Source organism: Parasteatoda tepidariorum, chromosome 11, assembly GCF_982258835.1.
Source record: "Parasteatoda tepidariorum strain Cologne lab strain chromosome 11, Ptep-v5.0, whole genome shotgun sequence".
NCBI classification, from domain to species: Eukaryota; Metazoa; Arthropoda; class Arachnida; order Araneae; family Theridiidae; genus Parasteatoda; species Parasteatoda tepidariorum.
Genome location: NC_141765.1, coordinates 67,686,832 through 67,713,599, shown reverse-complemented (window position 1 = coordinate 67,713,599; position 26,768 = coordinate 67,686,832). Strand labels below are relative to the sequence as shown.

Here is a 26,768-nt window from a genome sequence, read left to right as displayed (position 1 = left end):
ACAGATACGTCCGTGAAGTGCTACAGCCCGAAGTCGTTCCTTTCCTTCAAGGCATCCCTGGAGCTATCTTTCAGCAGGATAATGCACGCCCACATGTTGCGCGGACTGTTAGAGACTTCTGTTCAGCACAACGCATGCAACTTCTTCCTTGGCCTGCTTATTCGCCGGATATGTCGCCTATTGAGCACGTGTGGGATATGGTTGGTCGGCGTCTCACTCGTGATCCGCGTCCTGCAGTTTCCAAAGACGAACTTTGGTTGCGCATACAAGCGATATGGAATTCTCTTCCTCAAGCAGATATTCAACATCTGTTTGACTCCATGCCACGTCGTATAGCAGCACTTATTGCAGCGCGTGGTGGCTGCACCAAATACTGATTTCGGACGCTTAATTTGTTTCTTTTGTTTTGAAAATTTCATCATTTATTTGTATCAGTACAAGTCGTTTCTGCATTAAATTTCATTTGATTCTGATGATTCTTTCATGGTGTTGCATTTTCTACAAACAGCAGTTTATATCTATAACTATCTATCTATCTATCTATCTATCTATCTATCTATCTATCTATATATATATATATATATATATATATATATATATATATATATATATATTCAAATATATGACGTCTAATATATGATATATAATGTCTAATAGATATACATCGATTAATCTATGCAAACATGAAGCTAGCGATGGATATATTCTTTCAACACTAAAGGCTAGACCAGTTATGCTTCATTTCTTCAAAAAATTTAATTATAAATGTTTAATAGTTATAAGAAAGGAACCTTAACAAGGTAGTAAGTCAAAGAATTCTACTTCGTTGAAAATCCGTTTTATTTTAACTAACTGTATTGTTTTTACTTTGTAATTATTTAAGTTTCAATTAAATTTAATTATAAAAATGTAGCAAAATTGCATTATAATTCTTGTTAATTTTATGTATTACTAACAGAGGTTTCATCTCTCTTGACTATAAAGATCATATTTTCCAGATTATTGCTACCCCCTTATGTTTTGAGGTCAGAAATCCGAATCCGTAGAAAATGAAGTACATTTATTCAGAGAAAGTGTGTTTTTGTGTCTGATTTCATAACTTAAAATAATATCGTTTACTCTAATTAATCAATATATTTGAGGTTACCCCCTCGAACCATTGAGAATGAGTCCTAGAACGTGAAGATTCCATTATTAGATCAAAAGTTATTCAAAGTGGCCCTTTTTTATGTATTGTACTTCACTTCCTTTTTGAGTAAAATGGTTTTGACAATTTTATAAAAAATTTGACCAATTAAAATATTTTTAAAGATTTCTGTTACATATTCTTCATTAACTTCCTTCATTTTTCAGTAAAAATAACCGCTTCTTAAAATTTTTTTTTATTAAAACTTCTTACATTGCGACACTGGAATGTGAAACATCAAATTCCATGTAATTCCAATGCGTTTCTAAAAGGGCTTTAAGTAGTGCTTTATTTAATACACAATAAATTTGATGCTACAATTTTTTCTATACTTCAATTTTTACAAATTTAATTTGAGACATAATTTTCTATTTAATTTGAGACAATTTCTATATATAAGATAAGTTAATGTTCAGATAAAAAGCTTTAAAGACTTTAACAGCCGTTAGTTTAGAAACATGAATGTACTTATATTCCTTATAAGTACTTATTTTTTCTTATATTTTAGAATAATCAAATGCTTTGAGACTTTTTTCAACTTTTTAACTTTAATTAAATATTCATTCATTTTTATTTGAAATGTAGAATTTCGTGATCTTCTAATTAACTAAATTTCTAAATAGAGAATAAATGCTGAACTATAACACAAAAAATATGTTTTGTCAGCTTATGTTTTCAAAAATTAACTTAATATTGACTAATTTAACTTTAATACTAGATGAACTTAATAAAACTTGAATTATCTCTAAGAAATTTAAAAAATTGAACTAAAGAAATAGTTCCGATATTTTTTAATATGTGGCTAGAAATTAAAAACTTTCCAATTTATAAATGTTTACCTCGTATATTGCAAATGATAAAAATAGCAGACATAAAATTTAAATGCAATAACAATTATAATAACAATGTTGATTTCAAATTACCTGCACTTTTGCCAGATTTAACATCCTCTTTAATTTCTTCAGAAATATTTTCATTTTCTGCTTTGTTCCTTTTTCTTTTTGATTTTGTTAAGATTTCAGAGTATTGAATTTTTTCCGATTCCTCTGTTTCATGCAGTTTATGAAGAAGCTGACGACGTGATATCTTTTCCTCAGATTCTCTGGATGCAGAATTTAAGCAATAGTTATTTAATAAGCCACTTTTCTCAATTTCAGAGCAATTTGTTGCTAAGCACATATCATCTGTAAAATAATAATGAAAAGTAAGATATCTTTTTCTATCTATCTCTATGATATACGTGGTGATTTTAATGACCTTATTTAAAACACATATTAATACAATCCTTATCAAAATGAATTAAAAAAAGTGTTCAATTTAAAGGTCATAAGTTAATATTCAAGCAAGCCAAATTGCTATTTTATTTATTTTATAACCGTCGTTAAACAGCAGGTCTAATTTAGAGTTTACGACTACCAATGTTCAATTCCGTAGCCTTGTAATTCTGAACCCAATCCAAAAGACAAGTGAACTCCTGGAATTGGAAGAAATTGTGCCTTCGGGGAGGACTTTTTAATGGAACTAACCCGCATTTGCGTTACAAGGAAAAGAAAACCACGAAAAACTCACATGGTTCGCCTGACCAAAAGGGGACTCTAACCCATAATCCGTCTACCACTGAGGATTTGTTACGGCAGCACTGTGGTCGTTGCTAGCCCGCTGCAGAATTCGTATCGACCAGCCACTGCTGGGATTCGAACCCAGCTGACCTCATTGGGAGGTGAGTGCTCTGTCCCATGAGACACCACTGCTCAACAAATTCCTATTGTGGAGGGCGGGACTAAAAGTATCAAAATTCATTTGTCGGCTGAATGGAATAGAGAATAGTTATTATTAGAAATACATCCATATTAATAAGAAAACTGGCTTTGCTATTTTTACAACCTGCTTACTTCAATAATGATTTAACAGATTTCGATAGCGATTTTGGTTTTTATTTTTGTTCAAATATAAATAATCGTTTTCTGATAATTACATTTTAGACAAAAAATTGTAAAAATATGAAGAACGGTAATGATAAAAATCCTATATACCTCCTGTAAATCTGCTAATAATTTGAAAATTGGTAAGAATTTAAGGGAATTTTATGTTTGAACACGGTCAGTGCGAAATTTATTTTCTTGCCAGGGAAATTTTCTTCTTCTTTCAAACGCAATTATTGAAAACATTCAGATTACAGAAATATTAAGCGCAGGGTGTGCGGTCAATAGAAAATTCTGGATATTTTTGATACTTTCAGTCAAGCAAAGCTTTATTTGGGATGTTGATATTTGCAGACAAAAAGCATTTCGTCGGATGCACCAATGTCTATTAGATCAACGGTTCTCAAATGGTGTACCACGGAACCCGAGGGTTCCATGGAAGGGTCTTACAGGGGTTCCGACTTCTGTTTAAAAAATTAATAATGGTTTTGAAACCTGAAATTATATTCATGCCCAATTTTTATTTATTTAACATTTCGGTTATTTTTTTAAAAAATTCTTTATGATAAATATCACACGGATAAAAAAAAATCTAGAGAAAATACCGTACTGTGTGGTAATCGCATTTTTGGTAAAAATGAGCATAATTTTGATTAAAAAATCCAAAATATACGGTATTTAAGCCGTTTATTTAATAATTTCATTCATATGGTAACTGTTTGCCATTCTAATTACGGCTTAGGTTCTTATTACCATACATTTAGCCAAATAAGCGATTTTTAACTCATGATATGAAGTATCATGATAAAATTACCCAATTTGCCAAATTTTATCACATATTATGAAGTTAACTTAGTTGTTAATTTCACCAAAATCATTACCGAAGCGTTTCAGTAAAAATTATCGAGCCGTATGTTTCCGAAGAGAAAGAAAGACGGTAAATTTAACCATATTCTGGTAGTTATAGCCATACTTTTTTTTCAATGTAACAAAAAAATATATTAACAGAAAAATAAATAATAATTGCATTAGTATTTTTCTTAAATTTTTCACTCAAAAAAATAACCTATATCAGAAAGAAAAAGTTTCCATTAAAGTTTTTGTTTACGTTTCAAAACCGTTATTCAGTTTATTCATTTTAAGCTAATGCTTACACCAAAGACAAATTCTGAACTGGAAAACATGCTACTCCAAACCTATGAATTCAACTGTCTGACATAACACCTAATTTCAATTTTGAGGGCCGATGATTTAGGGTTCCATAGCAGAAAAAATTGTGAACCGCTGTACTAGGTAATAAAAATGATGCCGTAAAATGAGGTAGTTTTGCGCCAAAAAAAGTTTCATTTTAAAAATTAAATGCATTGAATGGCAGCTAAAATAAAGAGAACAGATTGAGAATATTTTGCCAGAGTCAGTAACAGTATAAGTTGTAAGACAGTTGTCATTTTTGTTATTACCGATCCGTACTGATCTACAAAAACCGTTCTTTGATTGTATTTCTTTGGCTGTTTGCACAGAACACTTTCATATCTCACTTGGAGAACATATTTGTAGTATTATTACCAGAAAGATACTCAGATTGCTAGTACTCAGTTGATACTCAGATTGCTCAAAGTAAACACATATGCAAATATGGTCAAGTCAAGGTACTCAAAAATATTGCGCTTTGGGTGATGACTGTCTGTTAGTATTGGGTTATGTGCTGATTAATGAAGAGATCAGTGTAGACAAAACCGATAGGAATAATGTTTGTTCTGACTTTACAAAATCAGTGGAAGTGGTTAAGATAAATAAAACCGCACATTATTAGTTCCTTCTTGATGAAACACTCGGAACTAATAATGAGCTATGTTGTTGTTCAGAGTTTCAGCAAACTGTACCCGATGCTTGCAGAGGAGAGACACCAGTTTCTTCTGAGACCAAAGAACGGTATTATAATGGAAGTAGACAGTACAGGAAAAATAAAAAAAAGTTTACTGTTCCAAATTAAATATCTAACAATTTTTTCGGAGTTGATTTTTATGTTTGGTTACCAGTAAAAACAATATAATTAATAAAAATATAGATATAATGAGAATAATAATAGAATTAATAATTAAGATAAAAATAAAAAGTGAATTATTAAAAAAATTGAATTATTCATAAATATAATAATAAATCTAATACTTATGTTTTTCATTTTTTTGGAATGTTTTTATACTAGAAATTTGTAAACAAAGTCTTTCTGAGATAATTTTTAAAAAAAAATTGTGTATATTTGATGTTAAGAGGACTTTAAATAGAATAGTGTTCTAGTCAGTTTTAAATAATAATAATAAAAAAAATCGGTTTCACAAAGTTACCTCACCCAAGATTATGATTTCGTGCTCAAAAAGAACATTTTATTATAAGTTTTCCATTACATAAAAATCAAATTTCACCTACTACATTAAAAATAATGTGTACATATTTTTTGGAAAATGTTCAAATTTCCACTTTGCAATTTAACCCCTTAACGATCGGTTAATTTCCAAGAAAACGGTCATAAAAGTGCCTATTTTTTTTATCCCTGTATCCCTGATTAGTGCTGACATCTAGTTCAAAATAAACTAACCATCTACAATTACCTTAAAAATATCCTGGTACTGCCATCTGGTGTGTAAAATGAGAAAGAAAATGTTTTCCGAGCAAAAGACATGAATTAGTTTTGTACTTATTGGCGCGTTCCTACTGAACACTCCAGCCCGGAAATATCACGGGAGCGAAAAATAAAGGGCGAAACTTCACCCTGTCATTTTCACGGAAGCGAGAAGGAAGGGGTTAAAAGAGGTCTAATCCAAAAAATCCACGAAAATTGGGACAAAAGTCACATCTCTTTACTGTATAAGCACTCATAGACAAAGAAAAAGAATTAGAGAATTTTTCGAAAAAAAAAATATTGACAAAATTCTTCAGTATCTTAAATAATATAGCAGAATAAAGGTCAGATTGGTAAACTTATGGCTCTTACCTTTAGTTTTTTTCCTGTCAGACATTTCCAAAACAGCTATATCATTTTCAGAGAGAGCTGAACCTCCTTCCCTCATTCTATTTATTTTGTCATATAAATCCAGACGAAATAGGTCAAATTTTGAATAGTTTTCCGATTTTGAATTACCTGTAGAATTTGATTTACGTGTTTTTCTTAGACTGTCATGCAAATCATTTAAACTAACAGGTGAAGGTGACTCTCTCATTAGATCTGGATAATTTAACTTTTCTCCAGGTGGTGATGGAGCTCGTTTTCTTCTTTGTTTAACATTACGAGGAGGAGGTAAAGGAGGAGCTAATTTAGCTTCTAGCATAGCAGCACCTAGATTTGAGCCATGGATTGATTCAAATTTTTTTGTCATGGCTGGTGTGCTGCCTTTGCGAGAAAACTTTTTGAACGAAGATTTTCTTTTACCTACATCACACACATCGGATACCCATGTTCGGATACCATGTTCTTCATCGTCTTCAGGAATTACAAGAAGAGTTGGTCTGTACCGGAAATTGTTTAGACGATTTTTTGCAGCTGCAATCATGCCACGAATTCTAACAAAAAAATCATTTGAAGGGGACTGAGGCAATGTTTCTTCTGTATTTAATGTTCCCTCTGAGTAATCGTTGGTAGAATTTTTACTACTTCTTTTTTTGCCATTGAATTTGCCACATGACGAGGAATCTGATTGATGAGAATGTATTTCCAAGCAATTTACATCCTGGTCATCCAATGTGCGCCGGGAACCCTAAAACAAATAACAAAGAAACATTAACATTATCAGTCTATTATTAAACATATAATGATTCACGCGAGAGTTAATATTTTGAATATGATATTTATATGCGAATCAATGCAACTAATTCCCTTCAAATATTATGAGGTGACTGTTTTCTCTACACAGGCCCAAATTCACTTAACAGTGCCTTGACAACACTAAAAATGGATGAAAACTCAAGAGGCCACTTTAAACATCTTCGTCTTATTTATTAAATTTACTTTTCAGAAATAAAATTTCAAATAAGAGAAACTGTTAAAAAACAGTTAAATAGAATATGAAAATAATAAAGAAGCTGATGTATCATTTGACCTCAGCTTATTTTCATTATTTTATCGAATTATAGCTCACCTTCAATCCACATTTTGAACTCTTGGTTGTTAATTCAGCTTCTTGCACCAAATTATTAATATAGGCATTTCTAAGCTGAAATATTTGAACATTGTCAGAAAATTTACAATACAAGAATATATCTCAATTAGAAACATTATTTTTTTTATTAACTTGTACTAAAAAAATTATTATTAACTCATGTTTACTTATTTATAATAACGCAATTGGTGGCATTTGTCCGTTTGAAGATATTGAAGCTCTTCTCAGGTAGTTTTAGTTCGACACTTTCGCACAATCATATAGCTTTGAACTTAAGCTATAGGGTGTGCTGTAATCACCACCCTTAATATATATTTATAGAATCCTTTTCAAATGTGACATTTAATGCTTATTAGAAGTCGTACATTATAGTCGCATAAGAGAGGAGAAAATATACTGCCCAAATCTAACTAATCACTACTGAGCAAGGGGGGGGGGATTAAAAGAAACCAAAGCATGCACAGAGCGCAAAGAAAAAAAAAACCAAGACACCGTGAAAAAGTTAGATTTAATGATTAGATTTTTACGTACTAGGACTTAATCTTACTGATTCGAGGAAATTACCTCAATTATGCTAATTAATTAGTTAAGACGATATTTTAAATTACGAAATCAGACACAAAAACGCATTTTCTCTGAATAAACGTAAATTTTCTTTTCTATAAATTTGGATTTTTGATTCTCAAAAGGTAGGGGATATCCGCAATTTGGGAAATAGGGTCCATAGTTTGATCAGGAGAGTCGTCCAAAGTTCGGACCTCTCCATGTTAATTTTACTATTTGCGTAATTCTCCCTATATCGAGAATATTTAAGCGAATTGAAAAGTTCATCACGTCATTATGAAAGTCACTTATTTAAAGATATATCAATGCAAAAATAATTCCTTTATTACTTTAAATTTTTTTTTCAAAAATTTTCGAAAACTTTTGAATTGTACAGGATAAAACTTAATAAGAATGTAATTTTATAAGGCAAAATACAAAATTTGACCAAAATCAGCTAAAAGTTGTATATTTGAAGTTCAATTTCTCAGAAACTGTTCGACTGATATCACTGAAATTTTGTATTTTGCCTTCACAATTACATTCTTTAAAAGGATGTAAAAATATGTATACCTAAATAATAAATAGCTAGGAAATGTAATTTCGCATGGAATTATCTCTGGATAAACGAAATTTACAAATGTGTGTAAAATGTTTTCCATTAACTTACAAAATTCTCAAAGATACGGCGAGATACAAGAAGTAAAATTAACATGAAGGCGTTTAAACTTTGGACCAGAAATATGTAGGCCATGTTTCACAGATTGCGATTACCCTCTATATTTTGAGGGTCAGAATCCAAATCTATCGGGGGAAAAAAAAGCATGTTTATTCAGAGAAAATACGTTTTTCTTCTGATTTCGTAGCTTTTAAATATCGTCCACATTAATTAATTGGCATATTTGAGTTCACCTCCTGGAACGATTAAGATTGAGTTCTATTGTGTGAAAACCGATAATTTGATCAAAGTTATTCAGGGTGATTTTTTGCGCACTTTGCAATTTCTAGAAGAAACTGATTATTTTATTAGAGAGAATGTCAAGTTTCATCAAGCAATCAAAATGATGCTTTTTTAATCACTTCTTTTTCACTGGAGAATCGACAAAACGTTTTTGTTTATTTCCCGTGAAATATTAGTTTAGGATCCCTAAATTGTATAAAAACTCCCTTGTGATAACGGAATATCTTGTATATCTTCGCATATTCAGAGGGATGATCATATTTTATTAATCGCATCAATTTTTTTAATAATTTCTAAGAGCCGCATAGAAATTATTGTCAAATTTAGTTCGTATGACGACTTGGATTTCATAGCAAAGAAAATATGTGTACTCATAATTCACTGATATTGCATTGCGATTTTTACGTATTATGTAATGATTCACTCGTATGTTGATTTTCTTGCCTTATTATTTTTTTAGCTGTTTAATGAAGATACTTGGCCGGGAGAGCCTGGTCGGTAGGGTGCTGGGCCCATGTCCGAGAGTTCGTGGGTTCGAACCCCACCAGCCGAAGACTCCCCGTGCAGTAAATGGTGACTGATGCACGTTAAATCTGTCGAGTCGCAATGTTCTCCATGTTCCCATAACAAATCAATACCTCTGGGGATACTGGACGTATGGGCGTGACAGAAGTCGAATTCTCGGCCACAGATGGCGCCACTGGAAAAGAAAGAACAATCGCACCCCTCTGCTTTAACAGGCATACGTCAACAACAATGAAGATACTTAATTCTGTATTTAGCAGGATTTGAAATACTATTGGTAAAGGTATTTAAGCTTAAACATTCTATTTGTATATTGTTTCGTACATTGAAATTTTAATTTTTATTTTATGCTACCTCTGCTGAATTTAACTCTTCGTCCGTAACTTCAATAGAGCTACGAGACAAGCCTTGTCTTGATGATTCATGCAGTCTTCTATTTTTCCTGCTTTTCATGTAAATTAAAACAGCTCCAACATATATAAGACCCAAAATTCCTATTGCCACTGCGATAATGATGTAGTTATTCTTGTTTGATCCTTGCTCTTTTTCTGGATCTAAACCTGCAAGTGAAAGTTTCAAATTAATATATTTTTTTTTCTAAATAAAATAGACTATGTCTTGTAATTTTTTTGAAAGAATATTCAACTGTAATTTCTGACAAACAATCAAGGTGTTTAGCTTTAAACCAAGCTATTATTAGTTTTCTAGTTTTGATATGGGTTGCCAATGCAGCTCTAGTGAGACGTAAATAAACTACAACAACGATATGGGTTGCCAAGAGATAATATAGCTAAGTATCCGGCATCAAATTCAGATGTTTGAGATGAAGATATTTTTTTCAGCAAAACTATTGAAAATTAATGTATGAAATTACAAATCAATGTTGGCTGCTGTCAGTGTGCGGGTGGGTGACCACTTGGACCAGTCTTCGTAGGGACCGAGGGTGTGCGGTATTGGTCCTTGTTAAACTGTTCTACCGTAAAGTGCTTGACTTCGCGCGCAGGTCGACCGGCTTCCAAAGCGGGGGTGCCATCCCCTCTGCAGAGGATCAAAATTGTGACGGCATGTCTTCGGATCACCCTCAGGGATGCTTCCCAGACCGTCGCCAATAGCCCATTGCGCAGCTCTAGTGCGACGTAAATGAACTACAACTACAACAACAAATCAATGTAAAAATATATCAGTAATGTTTATCATTTATTTACTTTTAAATGTCTTTATTCATTTCATAAAAGAACTAAACTGTAAAAAAGTGACGCTAATAGTGTCACACATTTATACTCACTCCTAATGTATTTTTTTCAAAGAATTTTCAGGAATTGTTATATGCTTATTTGGTAATTATTGCTTACAGATAAAATTTAATGCTATATTTTATTAAATAAAAAAATGGCTTAAAAAATTATTGAAAACAAACAACAATAAAAATGTTCCTCAGAGCTATGATTTATTTTGTTATTTATTTAGTAACTTTAATCGCTTGATGTCTATGCCTTTTACCAATAATCTGTTTACACTTCTATGGCTTACTTAAAATGGTAGTTTAATTCATAGGTTGATAGGAGTTAGGTGACGGTTAATTATTTATTTTCTTATTATATTTCTTAAATATAATAGAGATAAAATGGACCTGATGCTTTCAATCGTTTTAAAGATACTTAAACTTGGATTGATCAAGCTATGATGTTTGTTTTACGCATCTTTTATTGGAGTAGTGAGATTTATTTATTTATTCACACACTTATGTGGCTTTCTTTGAAGTACGAATAAATGTTTTGAAACTCTTTTAAATTTAAAAAAATTGATAGCACAAGTTTAAGTAAGACAGCGAGAATATACATCCTGTGTTTTAGCGGGATTCAACCCCACTACATCCACGTATCAGAGCGGTTAATGGAACAGCTACACTGCATGTCAAAAAAGGTCCTTAGCATTTATTGCAAGTAAAACAACCATAAATTATTGGGGTCTCTTTTTTGCAAGTAGTGTCTTTCTGCTAAATTCTCTGAAGTGAGGAGGTAGTGGGTTCGATATGTTTGTGCTGTCTTTCTCAGTTTTGTGCAATCTATTTTTTAATTTGACAACAGACAAATTATTTTTTGCATTAATACATAAAAACGCAGATATATCCAATAAACTTATTTATTTTTTGTCACACATTCGGGGCTAGGATGGGATTTGAACCCGCTACCTCCATTTTAAATAGTGTTTGACAAAAATCCGAAACTGCGCAGACGAGGAGGTCACCGTAAAACGAATAAGTAAAAGAAACATCACTATTCATAATATTTATATTTCTATTGTTACACATACATATTCAGGCTTGTGTGCTCATTACACATTGCAAAGTACGATTTATTACATAGCTCCATGTCAAGTTGAAGAACAGATCGCACAAGGACATTACAAGGATCCCCCTATTGTAACATGCAGGCAGCGGGTTCAAATCTCGCCGTATCTCGGGATATATCTTATGTCCTCCATCTTGTGCTGTCTGTTCTCTGACTTGACAAGGACTTATATGCAGAACTTTATAAATAATACGCGACTCTGTTTAAATTATTTATAATTTTTAAGTAAATATATGAATCCAGGGTTGTGGTGGGATTCGATCTCAAGATTCCTATGTTTCCATTTTAGGATGTTGAGATGGCCTTATGCGTAACAGTTAAGTCACTGATTTTGTTCAGACTTGTCCGGGTAATTACATTTATACAAACACTTATTAAAGTTTCAAAATTTACAGTTTTAAAAGTTGGTAAACATTAGCTAATAGCTTACATTAAAACGAAGGCAACTAACAGATCAGCGCAAAGTTAACAAGTGGTTACTAAATAAAGTAAAGGTTAACAAACTGAAGATTTGCCTTACCTCAAATTAGACAAGCATTGCAAAAATTATCAACTATTGTGTCATAATTATCGAATTTGACCTCTTTTGCAACCAAGCAGCATGATAATAAAAACCTATTTTATGGTTAATTTTATTAAAAGCCATTACCAAAGCACTAGTATAAAATTACTCCACTTTTTGGTGCTCCCATAAAGCCGACAACTAAGGTAAATTTTACCATATTTTATTAGTTTTAACCATACTTTTTTTCAGCGCAGGAGCATTGTAAATGAAATTTCCACTCTTATTCTTCTTCCTACAGATAGTAAATTTTCCCTACTGTATTTAAATATTTTAATTGATAATTTTTATGTTCATCATGGTAATGATAAATCAAAAATTCTGATTTTCAAAATTGTAGGTCTTATTACCCATCCAGTTCATCAAAATACAACACTCAAGAGTATAGAATAGAATTTAACCACAAAAAAAAATGGTTTTCACGCCATTCTCTGCTCATACTCATTTGTTTTATGAGATAATATATATTTTTAATAAAAATTATTATTTCCTGCTCAATACTGTAATTTTTAAATTTACCAAATTTGCTACTGAGCAGCATGATAATTAAAGCAATTTTTAATGGTTATTTTAATATAAGTAATTACCAAAGTACTACGATAAAAATAACCACACTTTTTGATGTTCCCATTGAACCAGGAAACATCATACATTTTATCACGTTCTGTTAGTTTTGACCATACTTTTTTTTTCAAAGTCGAAAGAGCATTCACTCAACATTAGTTGATTGTTGAGTGTTTGATTCAATAAATCAGAGTAGATTGGCGTATGAGAAACATAGCTATAACATAAACACCCAACTCAAGTGCTATAAAAAAGACATTATTACTCTATGCTTACTTCTCACAATATTGCAAATATTTTTAATGATAGAAGTTTATATAAGTCTACCATCTATCTGCACATGTTATAGAAAGCGTAAGCATATTCTTACTCATTGCATAAGATACATGTAGTGTTGAGTGCACGTAGGTTTTAATTGAAATTTTGTTAATTTGTGTAAATTTAAGTTGGCAGTAGAAAATCAAGATTAAGAATTTTCTTTATTTCTTATCCGCTAGTTTCCCCGAATAGCGAAAACTATAAATTCCTAATATTGGTATTTACAGTTCACGCTCTAGAGCTTGCAATATTGGCAGTTTAGTTTGCTGCAAAAACAAGTAAATAAATAAATAAATAAGAATGAAAATCTAAAGTTAATCGTCAATTGCTTATACTTCTACTTCGGAAACACTGAAAGATTGTCACTTAGAGCTTTCGGCTCAGCTCTGCGAAGTTTAAAAACTTAGCAAAATTTATTTTTTCGTATTTAAAGGAATCAAGAATAAGATCTAAAGAAAAATCGAATTCTTCCTCCTTTTACTAAAATGCTTAGTCGAAAAGCTCATAAATGAAAATATTCATGATTTAAAATGTTTTTCTATCTTCAGAAAAGTAATTAAAATTTTATTTTTCATTATTTTATGAAATATAATTAGAAGTTGTTTCACAGAATCGTTAACAGTGATGGAAAATTAAAAACAGAGGAATGACACGTTTAATATTAAGTTAAACCCAACAAACTGAAGCAATAAGATATACTTGATGTAAAAACTTCATTTACTTCAAATAATGAAGTTTTACATCTTTATCATGAAGGTAGAAAAAGTCGTCTTATTTCATGCACTCAAAAAATGAGTCCCGCTGTGGAGTGATCGTTAAGACACGGTTCCCAGCACATAACCGAAGTCAAGCATCACTGGCTGCGGTCAGTGTGCGGGTGGGTGACCACTTGGATCAGTCTGCGTAGGGATCGAGGGTGTGCGGTATTGGTCCTCGTTAAACTGTTCTACCGTAATGTGCTCGACTTCGCGTGCAGGTCGTCGGGCTACCGAAGCGGAGGTGCCATCCCCTCTGCTGAGGATCAAACTTGTGATGGCATGTCTTCGGATCATCCCCAGGAATGCTTCCCAGACCGTCGCCAATAGCCCATTGTGCAGCTCTAGTGCGACGTAAATGAACTACATCACAACAAATAAATGAGGGAAGCAAAAGAGATTTGAAAGCATAAAGTTGCCAATGAAAAACTGGAAAATAAGAAAATGTTTCGCATTTATTCGTGCATTATAATCTCTCTTATTTTCCTCATTCATGTCAGTCGAGTCTTGAGAAAGTGCGATTATTTTTGAGAGCGCAAAACATGTCAACTTTTTCAAACTTTTCATTTCAGAAGCAAATGAAATTTTCATATTATCAAGACACGCTTACTAGTTCACGTGAACATGGTTTTATTTGTCTTAAAATATAACGTTTTTAAATTAGGGTTTCATCACTTCTTTATGAATTTCAAATTTAAGAAAGCAAGATTTCATTTAAAATTTTATTTCAAGAATACAAAAAAAAAATTATTTTATTTTTTAATGTTAGTTAAAAAGTGCATGAAAGGAGATATCTTACCAGGTGCCCAACCAATCCGTAATGCCACACAAGGTTCGATATAAAACAGAGTTCCATTTGTAGTCTCACTCTCACAAACCATTCGAATTAAAACCAAATGATGTTCAAGTTTTCGCCGCTCGTCATCATCGCCAAGCCACTGCAGGAATGTTTTATTCCCATCAATGTAAACACCAAATATGTTTGAAGATGTCCGTATCTCCTCCCATCCATTTGTAGTCATCAATAAGGAAGCTTTAACGTTGCAAAGGAACTGTTTATTTGATATTCCTGTAAACAGCTTCATGTCAGCATAAAGTTCTGAATATTGATTAGTTACAGAATATATATATTTAACTTAACTGAGGTCTGATTTAAGAAAAAAATAATATAAAACAAAATAGCACATGAAACATTTTCAGACTGATTAAATATAATGAATAATGCGATGATGTTGATCGGTTTTTAAATCTATTTGAAATAATCCTTAATACATGATGTGATGAAGGAGATTTTCAGATCTATTTTTACCTTAACGTTTTTGATTTTAATGAAATTCAAGACACAGGTACTTAAGAGCCAGGTTTTCAAGAGCTAGGCAGGGATGGAAGCTTGACATTTTTGATGATTTTGTTGAAATTTTAAGGATATGTTCTTTATGTAAAACTATTAGACACATGTTGTTCTTTTTTAAATATTTTTTTTTAATATTGGTATGGTTAAAACTTCAAATCCTCAGAAATTGACAATACTTTTTGTGAAACATGTGAATCGTGTCACTGATAATTATTTTATGTTCTACTATCTACTACATTAACACTAACTAATATGACATAAATGTTTTCAGTAAACATTTGCATCGAAGGTCAGAAACCATTCCAAAATATTCGAAGATAGCTATTTTCTTTAATTTTGCTAGTCAAAATCTACTCGTACTAACAGTGAATCACAAAGGATCATATTAGGTATTAAGGATCATATTTTTGTAAGTATGTCAGTGATTAGTACCTAAAAAAATAAACATATAAAAATATAAACATAAAAAACATAAAAAACATATAAACATAAAACATATAAACATAAACATATAAACATAAAAAAAATAAAAATAAACATGTGATGTATAATTGGCTTAACCTTAAAACTGACTCTAAAGTAGCAAGAAAATGGAATTTAAAGGTAATTAACAGCCTTCGCCCAAAATGGCTCTAAATTTGAGATTCGTTCTTGAGTTCTGTTCGTTCTTGAACACAGTGGGAATGCTGCAAATTTTTTAAAAAATTGTGATTTAGGCCTGTTCGTTCACCAGGAGTTGGCATTTGGCCCCGCCTTCATCACGTGGTATCCGGCGATACTATTTCGCTATTTTTGGGAGAAGGATGTGAACAACCTTTAACAAGGTTGCTATTTGGTGACCGTATGACAAAAATATTTGTTTCGCAATCTTAATGTGCATTTTTTAACATTAAATATTTCATAAATTTGATGATATTTCTCTCATTTGAGTGAATAGTTGTCCTTTTTGAGACATTTTGCTGCCATATATTTAATTAGCTAGAGTAACGAAGAGTATAGCAGATGATAAAGCGCAAAATAAGTGGCTGAAAAGAATTCACTGTTTGCGTTTGGGGCGCATTAGGGCTTAACCTTAAAACTGACTCTAAAGTAGCAAGAAAATGGAATTTAAAGGTAATTAACTGCCTTCGCCCAAAATGGCTCTAAATTTGAGATTCGTTCTTGAGTTCTGTTCGTTCTTGAACACAGTGGGAAAGCTGCAAATTTTTTCAAAAATTGTGATTTAGACCTGTTCGTTCACCAGGAGTTGGCATTTGGCTCCGCCTTCATCACGTGGTATCCGGCGATACTATTTCGCTATTTTTGGGAGAAGGATGTGAACAACCTTTAACAAGGTTGCTATTTGGTGACTGTATGACAAAAATATTTGTTTCGCAATCTTAATGTGCATTTTTTAACATTAAATATTTCATAAATTTGATGATATTTCTCTCATTTGAGTGAATAGTTGTCCTTTTTGAGACATTTTGCTGCCATATATTTAATTAGCTAGAGTAACGAAGAATATAGAAGATGAAAAAGCGCAAAATAAGTGGCTGAAAAGAATTCACTGTTTGCGTTTGGGGCGCATTAAGGGTTGTCTTAATTTCAGGCGGGGAGACATTTCTCCTCTTACTCCCGCGTTGAAATGAACTCTTCGTATGAGGAGGTGGAGCCACCTTCCAACTCCTGGTGAACAAACTACATCTGAAGTTGACACCTTTCCGCGAGATGAGCTGTAGTCTCAATTTAGAATATACCGAGGGAGCAAAAGGGAGACTTACACTTCGAATTTGTTCGCTGTTGTTTGTTGCTTGCAATTGTTTCGAAGTATTTTTTAGGCTGGATTGAACAAAACCTTACCCTTGATGATACAACTAATAGATCTGAAGTTATAAAAGCTTTTATAGATAAAAAGCATTGTACATTGCCGTGCAGACGAAGTTTAAGATCCTATGGATTTTTTAGAATTAATCAAATTAGATAAAATCAAGTCAAATGAAATCAAAATCATTTTATTATTAAAAGTTTCAGAAATATTTCTTATTTTGAACACATGAATTATTTTGACCATATTAATTATTTTCAACATATTAATTATTTTGAAATAACAACTTAATTTGCTAGATCAGAACATCAATTACTCGTCGAAGCTATGTTTATCATATGTACCTTTTATCTTTTCTTGTGTTATGGAACAGATAGTTTTGCAATTTCTCTTTGTACTTTTTTTTCTTGCTTGTGTGTTTGCTCAATGGTAGTGATACGGATGAACACTGAATCCAGTAAAGATTCAACCAACTTGATTGAACTATTAGTAATAATTCAAAAATTAAAGAATAAAATGTGTACATTAACGTGATTGATATTCCCATACAGACAAGCATTGTATTTACTCAACTCTCTTGTTGTTTCCTCTAACTCAAATGAAATCCAAACCAACTTAATAGAATTAATAATTTTAATGTTATATAATGATTCAATTAATAAAAAGTACAGTTTTTGACTATTTAGGCATCTAATTTCTATCTAGGTAATCCAAAACTGTGCAAGATATCCAAGTACTTACATCAAAAATGTTGGTGCAAGCCAAAATTTATGCTGTTTTAAAATAAATTCAAAATCACTTCTAAACTGTTCATCTTATCAGTTTAAATCTTAATTCGATTCAGTGTAAAAAATACACCAAAAAAATATGTCACTTGTCTAAATACCAAAGTGTCCATTCTTCCTCAATAAGTTATTTTTTAAAACAATTTACAGCATTTCCATAAATATTTTAATATTTAATTATTCAGGTGTTGGACTCAAAATTTAGGGCCATATTATAAAAGAGTTTAAAAGTAACCATACGTCTGTTCATTGATTTCGTTTCTGATATACTTAAGACTTCTTTTTCGGAGAGTTTCTTAGTTATCTAGCTTTGGGAAAGGTAGTTAATGACCTTGAAATTTCATCAAAATTTCCTTTTCTTGCTACATTAAAGTCAATTTTAAGGTCACGCATATATATAGCCATATTTTTAGGTACTACTTATTGCTATGTATTCACAGAAATATATTCATTGTGGTGCACTACTGGTACAAGTTGATTTTGATGGTCAAAAAATAAGGCAATAACATTTATTTTGAACCTTTGATCTTCCATGCAAAGGTCCACTAAAAGTATATATTTCTTAATAATTTGTGTGAACGCAATAGAACATAAAAAATAATGGCCAATACCGTGATTTACTCGCTTCACAAAAATTATTTACCTTTAAAATGTGAATCGACGTTGTTTGTAAATCGATGTGTTTTTCTCAAAAATCAAGAGAATATTTAGTTTTGACCCCCAAAGCGTCAAGAAAATTTTTTTTCCTAGCAAAAATAAAAAATGTAAAGAACATATTTTGTACACGTGTATTTATACAAAGAGTATATCCTGGAAATTTTAAGAAAATCAAACTTCTCAAATATCAAGTTTGCTTGATATGCTCGATTGTATTCTTAAACTGTCTCTTAAACAAATCAAGTTAAATTCAGATTAAAAGAGAGGGTAATACTTCCGAAAATGTGAACTATTATGTGAATAGCAATCACCTATCAAATTTTTACACAAAACTTTCTTTTATTTACTAATTCTTCAAATTTTTGCTTATTACAAAGTCATCTCAACTCGAAGTCGAAGGCATTTTTTCAACAGTAAGTGCATACAAAATATGTTTTAATTAAGTACTTAGTTACTGTTTTCAATTCCAGATTATTTTACAGAATTTAGTTTGATAGTTTTGATTTTACAGAACTTAGTTTGATTCAGTTTAGATGCACAAGTGCGCAAAATTTATATTAAAATTTGAAATAGTATAGGAAGTATTTTTGGTACAACTAATATGGAAAACTATCTTATCTATTTTTTGCACTGTGTCTAAAGTGAGTAAACGAGGCTTTTTCACCCTAGTTCACTATCTCTTAAGTTTTTTACAAGAATTTAGTTTAAAATTTCGATACAATTTTAACAGAAAATAGTAATAGTTAAACATTTAAAAAAATTAAATAATAATGGAAATGAAAGGTGTTGCTTAACTTATATAATTCAACATTTCAAAGAAAACTGCAAACAAAGAGTTATTGGATGCTGTTTTCCAATAACTTTACGTCATCAAATTTGAAAAGAATCAAGATTTATTCAAACACCATCAGTAGAAAGATTACCCATGTTTGCATATTTGAACTTCACTTTATAACTGCTTAATGAAATAAAATCTATGCAAAGCATACTCCGATGAAAAATTACCGATGTTTGTATCTTTGAACTTAATTTTATAGTTGCTTAGTAAAATAAAATCTATGCAAAGCAATCCGATGCAATATTCCCAATGTTTGCATTTTTGAACTTAATTTCATAGTTGCTTAGTGAAATAAAATCGATGCAAAGCATTATCCGATAAAAGATTTCCCATGTTTACATATTTGAACTTAACTTCATAACTGATTAATTAAATAAAATCTATCAACATAATCAGAAGAAAGGGTATCACTGAAAAGATATTTGAATTCAACTTTATAACTGCATAGTAAAATCTATACGAAATATAATGTGATGAATTGTTAACAATACTTACTTATTTGATCCTCTTAAATGCAATATATTGCTTGATTCGAAATATTTTATAGCTTACCTGATGAACTTACCGATGAAAAAATTTCTCAGTCAAAGTTATTAGTTGTTAATAGCAGACTTTCTCAAAATTTAAATATTCTTACTTACCTTGACAGAACCATTAATTCTTCCTGAATTGCTAATAATTGTTAACATAACAGTTTACCTGTAGCAGCGTGTAGCTCTATATACCATGTAATAAATGAGAATGCGTCTTCAATTACATCATCCACATGAGAGATTTAACAATATTAAAAATATGATAAATGCAGTCCTTTTAACCGAATAAAATTTATTATTTTTTACTGCCAATGATTAATCCTTACTGATGTTCTTCCTTAATGAGGTTGTAAGAAAATTCAATAAGTCTGCAATGAAATATTGCCCAGAATTTTGGTTTCAAGATTAAGTTAATTTTATATTTACTTTTGTTCATTACCTATGAAAACTTCCATTATTTCTAAGTGCATATTTCATAATAAAGTTTTAAATAACTATTTACATATAAAATTATTAATTTAATAATAAGTTGCATAAAGATTTAGATTTTAATTAATTTTATAAATAAAATTTTAACGTTTGTTTATAGCCACTGGGAAAAAGTTTATTATTTGCTTACTTATAAATATTTTTTTTGGTAGAGATTTCATTCATTAAAGGAAAATATAAGGAAAAATGTGAGTGCTAATTTTTTTTAAAGTATTTATTGTATTAAAAAATTTAGATGATATTAACAGATTTTTACGGAATATGCTGTAAAAAAATTGTTTAACGATAGGAAATGTTTAATGGATTTTAAATAAGATAAATATGTTTTGCAACTAAAAAAATTACCATCAGACTTTATTGTCAAATGAGCTGAAGGGTATACCAGCTGGCCAGACATCGGTAAAAATACTAGTGGCATCTTTTCCACGGAAAATGGTCTGACAAACATTGCCACTGGACATTCTGTAAAAATAAAAGTTTTTAAAATTATAAGATAGATATTACGAATATCCAATTCTTTTATTAAATGTCTAATTAGGGAAGGCTGAATCACGAGAGAAACTTTTCATGAAAAATTCTGTTTTACATCTATTGACACTTTAAAAATTACAGTTTAGAGAAAAATGAGTTCAGGTTAATTAAGAATAGCTGCTGAAAACTGTTTTCAAAATATCAAAAACCAAACAAATTGGATAAATTCCGCGCTGCGTAATGATATGTAACTATTTCTTTTTAAAAAAAAAAACTCTTTCAGCATTTGAAACTTTATGGTTTATTCTAAGATAACATGAGCTCACTTTTTCTTATAAATTTTTTGTTAACTATCCCTAAATAATGTTAATTACATTTATTTATGATACATTTTCATTCGTACTTTGCTATGCTTTAATTTAACACAAGAAAAACCACAAAAATAATACCTTCAAGAAAGTCCCTCTTTGAAATTTATCACAGCAAAGTTGATGTGATTATACAGTGTGCAACGAAAGGACCATCCGAAATAATTTTTGATCTAATAATCTTCACGTTCTGGGACTCAATCTTAATGGATAAGGGGACTGGCTTATATGCCAATTAATTAGTGTAGACGATATTTCAAGTTACGAAATCAGACGCAAAAACGTAATTTTTCTGAATAAACATAGCTTTTTTTTCCTGACGGATTTGGATTTCTGACTTCCAAAATATAGGATGGGGGGGGGGGGGGGGCGCAATTTGGGAAATAGGGAAGTCGATTTAAAAAATTCGATTTTTTTACGTACAATAGATGAGAATCATTTTTTCATTGACTACCCCTAAATACATTTCATAAATTATTTTAATGTATTAGTTGATCTCTGGGGACATAAAAACTTTTTTGTTTACCAAGAATGTTCTGCAGTCACCACCTTTAAAGCATGTTTTTATAAATCTTGTCAAAAATGAAGCAAAAACTCATTAAAGTCACAAATTAAAGGAACCGAAGAAAAAAGAAAAAAGCTGTTTTTAAATTTATCGTGCTACTTAGAGAAACATAACGCTATTATAATATTAACGAAAAGTGTAAAAATAGAAAAGAGACTTTTTATTTTTCCCCATTTAATTTCCCCAGTTTATTTTATTTAATTAAGAGAAACTTGTCCTTTTCTGAAGAACATTATTCCTTAGTACTTTTTCAGACAGCACCTAAAATCAGTCAAAAATATCCAATTCCGTGAGTAAAAATTATCTTTTATAGTTATTTTTAATTTAAAAGTAATACATATGTTTGTAATCTCAATCCAAGGAATTTGCACCACATAATACTTTCTAAATGTTATTTTTTTAATAATATGATTATAAGCCTTTGCTAGTCAAGAATGATTTTAATTTTAACTAAAAACGTGTGAGCCATTTAACAATTATGCTATAAAATTGAATGAGTGACTGAGTAATTGAGCGTATAAATAAAAGAAAGGAAACGAAATAGTGAGTAAACAATTCCGTTTAAAATAATTTAAAAATATTATTAAGCTATAATCTGTAGACAGGTAATAGGCAGCCACAAATTTAAATATTTCGAGTTTTATTTTTTTCAAAAAAGTGGAAAATCAGTTCAGTGAACTTTTTGATAAGATCAATAATGCACCAAAGGTAGCAAATAAAACGTCGCTATAAAACACACTACCTGTTTTTTTTCCCTTTGACACTTTTATATTCTTTTTTTTCTTCTTCTTTTTACGACAATTTCGGAACTGTGTAAGTTTTGTATTTAAGGCGCGATGTAAACATTAAACGAGTTTTGGTAACACTGCAATTAATTGTCTTTCCTTGTCCAAAACACCTAAGTTGACCTGCTATCTTGACTTTAATGAATTGATCTGTAATTCTTGTTTTCGCGGTATAATCAAAGTTCATACTTAAAATTTTCCTCTTTAAAAAAAATTAATTTTAATTAAACTAAAACAATTAAAATATATAACTATTATAACCATTCGAATTTCGCACTTGTTTACTACTTAGTAGTCAACTTCCATGTATGATGGGAGAAATTTTCTAATCGTCAGCAAAATTCTGGCGAATGAATAATTTGTACCATCCCAGAGAACAAATATTTCATAATTCGATAAGTGTAAAATACTTGATACTAATTATGAGAATTAAAATGTGGGCAATTTTTTTAGAACAAAGTCTTGAGTATTTCTCTTTCACTGCTAAATATTTTCCGGAAGAAAAAAAAACTTAAAAGTTAGTAGTTATAGGATTAAAAATTTTGGTCTCTTAATAGGCTGTGTGGTATTTATATTTTTCATAAAAAAATTTGTATACAGGGAGTAATAAAAGTTTTGAAATGGTCAAATATTTAAAGAAATATGCGTGGAATCGAAAAAATAATAATAGATGTATACAACATTTCGTAAAGGCTATCCAATTATACTAAATTCCATCTCCCACTTCCCTCCTTGGGGGCGGGATGGGGCAAATTCGAACTCCTATTTTTTATTGCAACCCTATTTGACCCTATTATTTGACTATCCCTATTTGACCTATGGATTTATGCAGTTTGCTTCACAGGTGGCTTTTTAGAATGCTTCATAGATGTTTGCTTCGTTGATGGCGCTGTTTCCTGTTTAAACAATCTCATTTTTATCTATATTCTTCTTTTAAATCATTTGACAAATCTTAAATCATTTCTTCTCTTGAATCATTGACTAGTTATAGAGGAGAATTGAACAAAACAGGACTAAATTACTACCTCTATATTTATCATGAAAATATAATTGTTGCAGACAGTGGCGATGCTGAAGATGAAGGAAATATTGTGTAGGCCATGCTTTTGTTTACGCAAATAAAATGATTTGAACAACTTGATTAGATTTTTTTTTATTTTCACTCCACTGATTTTACTCTTTTGTTTCCAATTGCGCGTTATTTTATGGAAATGTACCACTTGATTATACACTTTCCTTAACTTTCATTTTAAATTATTAAGACGGGTTGCATCATGCTAATGCTAAATATCTTTTTTATGCTAAATTATATAATCAGATAAAACCGGGACTTAGTCAGTCGAATATAACTAGGTAATAAAATAGGTGAAGTTACGGCTAAGCTGCAGGTCAAAATTTTAAGTAGGTAGACAGTGTAAAGGATGAGCGCGTTGAAACTAAGCAATGATGCGGAAGCGCGATAAAAGTTTTGCGTGTGATTTTTGCTCATACAATTTTTTTTTATCTAACTTAATTTACTAAAAGTTCTAAAGTTATTAAGATTAGAAATTAAAAATGCTGCTTGATCAGTGTAGAAAGGTCCTTGAATTAATTTAATGCTCTAAATAAATATTTCGAAACAAAGATATGGTATTGATATATGGTATACAAAAAAAGTAGGTATATATGCAATGAAACAAAACATTACATCAATGCCTACCCGGTTTTATTTGACCAGCTTGATTAAAGCCGGTGCAAGCATTAAAAAAAATTACCCGCGAAATATAGATTTTTTTTAAATGAAATCTTATGTATACTTGAAGCTAAAGGAGCTAATTTATCCTTCAAATAAAAATTTAGGACAATTGCTGATTAGGAAAACTAAGAGGTTTTGTCCAACTTTTCAACTTTTCCAACTTTAAAAAAAAATTTATTTTTGAAAATTTTAGAAGTAGGGAAAGATTCGATATTACAATAAAGGATTGAAAGTGAGTAACTGCAAACAATAGATTTCAGAAACAAATCATACGTTTGTACTTTTTTTTCATGAAGTGGTAAGAGAAATTTGAACTTAAATTCATTTACTAATGATATTGATCATTAGTTTCGAAAATTTAATATTTTTCAAAGTCTATAACTTCTAAAAGTTTTGTTCCAGATTTTACAGATGTGCTTTTATTTGCGATGTGCGAAATTTTCAATACCTACTGTAGTTGAGAGAAAATGCCGTTCTTAAAGGATTGCGATTTTTAGTAATGAGTCTAAACTTTTCAACAAGACTGTAATTGTTGTTTGAGAGTTTATACTGTAATAATGTTTATCCCACAAAATGTATGCAAAATACTTATAAGAAATTCTTACCTTCAATATCTTTGATGCACGTCATTAAATCTTCACGAAACACGTAGTGACTTCGGCTACATTGACACGAACAGTCCAAACCAGGAATTTGAGCTGCTCGACGCCCATTGTAAATGCAAAATGATGAAGTTGGATCACAATTTTTGATTGAAAATATATCACCAAAATAATCACGCGTAATTTGTCCTAATTTTTCTGAATTGGTAAATGAATGAAAAGTTAAAAAGCACAGAATTACGGAGGTTTTTAGTTTAATTTTTACCATTATTAAGAATGCAGAGAAAAATGGAATGATAGAAAAAGACATACGAATGCCAATAAACGTATCTTCATTGTAAGAAGGAATTAGTAAAGGAGTTTCATCATATATTTGTGTTTTTAGTTAGATTTATAAAAAATAGTGACATTGCTAACAAAGATAAAGTAGTTTTTAAAAATGTTAGCTATTAATTGAACGTTAAGATACATTTCTAAGAAAAAGGTAAAGATACGCAGTGAAAGTGAGAAGGGATATAATTAGTTACGTTTGTAAAGAAGTGATATTAAATCAATATTTTTTTGTTTTTCACAAACAGATTTTAAAACGGAGTGTTTAGCAATAATTGCAAATGAAAAAAATTGTGTTTCAAGTAACTGGTTAGGATATAAATTCATCTTTATCTTGACATTTCTTCACATTCAAGATTAACCTGAAAAAAAGAAAATATGTTTTAATATCTAAATAAATAAACACCTAAATAATATAATTAATAAGTGCAAACGATGGTTTAAGTTGCAATGTTAGACACAAAAACATAACTTCTTTGAATAGAATTATCTTTCTTTTTTTTCTTTTTTAATGGATTCAAATGTTTCAAAATATTGATGGCAGCCGTAATTTTGAAAATATAATCTCAAAAATGGAGGAGTAATTTTCGAATTTTTTGTCCTTCCATGTCATTCTCATTCTTTACGTTTTTATCTGAATTGTTCGAATCGTATCTTTAAAGAAACCATATTTTTTCATTGTAATTCTCAGAAACTTGCAAACCGATTTCGTTGAGAGTTTGATATTTTTTCCCCCATTTAAAATTGAATTGGCTATGAAGGTGTAAAACTTGTTCACTTTACTAATGAAACGTTTTTAATCATTATTAAATTAAATATTAAAAATCAATAAATACTTAAAATCAATAAAATAGTATTAAAAATTACTGATTGTTAAAATTTGTTTAAAGAGGAAACATAATTTTTTTAAGGTATAGAGACGTAATAAAAAACAAAAAATGTAAGAAAAAGAAGGAGTTCAGATTTTTAATTTTGACGAGCTTTTTGACTACACAATTACGCCCACATTTTTTTCAGATCACGGAAATCCTTTGAAGTGCCAGAAATCCTTGGAAAAAATTTTTTTATTCAAAGAAAGTACATTTTTGTGCCAAATTTTGTAGCTTAACTTATCACACACACTAATTTATCATTATATTTATGGAGCGCATCTTAAACATTCAGATTTAATACGTGTAAGCCTGATCATTAAATTGCAAGTTGTTTAAGCTTTTTTTTTCTCTTTTTGAAGGCTGCATGCGAAGCAATTTTTTAATAATAAAACTTAGAATTAGAATAATACTGGTTCCTTAAAAATGCCATTAATTGACTAAATCATTAGAAATGCCACAAAATGATTGGATCATTAGAAGTACAACGAAATGAAGGCAGGTTGCATTTCATGTTAAACCAATCAAAAAAATTTAATGCTAAAAATATTATAAATAGGGGAGAGCGTTGTACCTTGGGAAAGACAGCATAGCGACTAACAAAACTAACCTGATGTAATTGTTTTCTTAGCCACCAAGAGTTAATGTTGCAACTTTAAAGTGAGATTTGAGGGAGATAGAAAAGAAAAGGAAAATATTTCGTTGGAAAGTAAATTATTATCCCCCCCCCATTTTTTCG

At 30.5% G+C, this 26,768-nt stretch overlaps 1 protein-coding gene and 1 long non-coding RNA gene across 2 annotated transcripts in view; one reads left to right on the top strand and one right to left on the bottom strand.

The window, feature by feature from the left end:
- LOC107437532 (uncharacterized) overlaps positions 1-26,768 on the bottom strand; it is a 72,648-nt gene that overhangs the window by 5,524 nt on the left and 40,356 nt on the right. The window contains exons 2-8 of the mRNA XM_087155323.1: positions 24,834-25,522; positions 20,650-20,766; positions 14,641-14,910; positions 9,646-9,851; positions 7,242-7,316; positions 6,101-6,860; positions 2,110-2,370 (exon numbers count right to left, since the gene is read on the bottom strand). Of these exons, the coding sequence (XP_087011449.1) occupies positions 2,110-2,370; positions 6,101-6,860; positions 7,242-7,316; positions 9,646-9,851; positions 14,641-14,910; positions 20,650-20,766; positions 24,834-25,140 (1,996 nt within the window). The 5' untranslated portion in view covers positions 25,141-25,522. The remainder of the gene's footprint in view (positions 1-2,109; positions 2,371-6,100; positions 6,861-7,241; positions 7,317-9,645; positions 9,852-14,640; positions 14,911-20,649; positions 20,767-24,833; positions 25,523-26,768) is intronic.
- The window catches only part of LOC107437534 (uncharacterized), a 52,334-nt gene continuing 37,541 nt past the window's right edge, over positions 11,976-26,768 (top strand). Inside the window, exon 1 of the long non-coding RNA XR_006224829.3 lies at positions 11,976-12,350. This is a non-coding gene — a long non-coding RNA (uncharacterized LOC107437534). The remainder of the gene's footprint in view (positions 12,351-26,768) is intronic.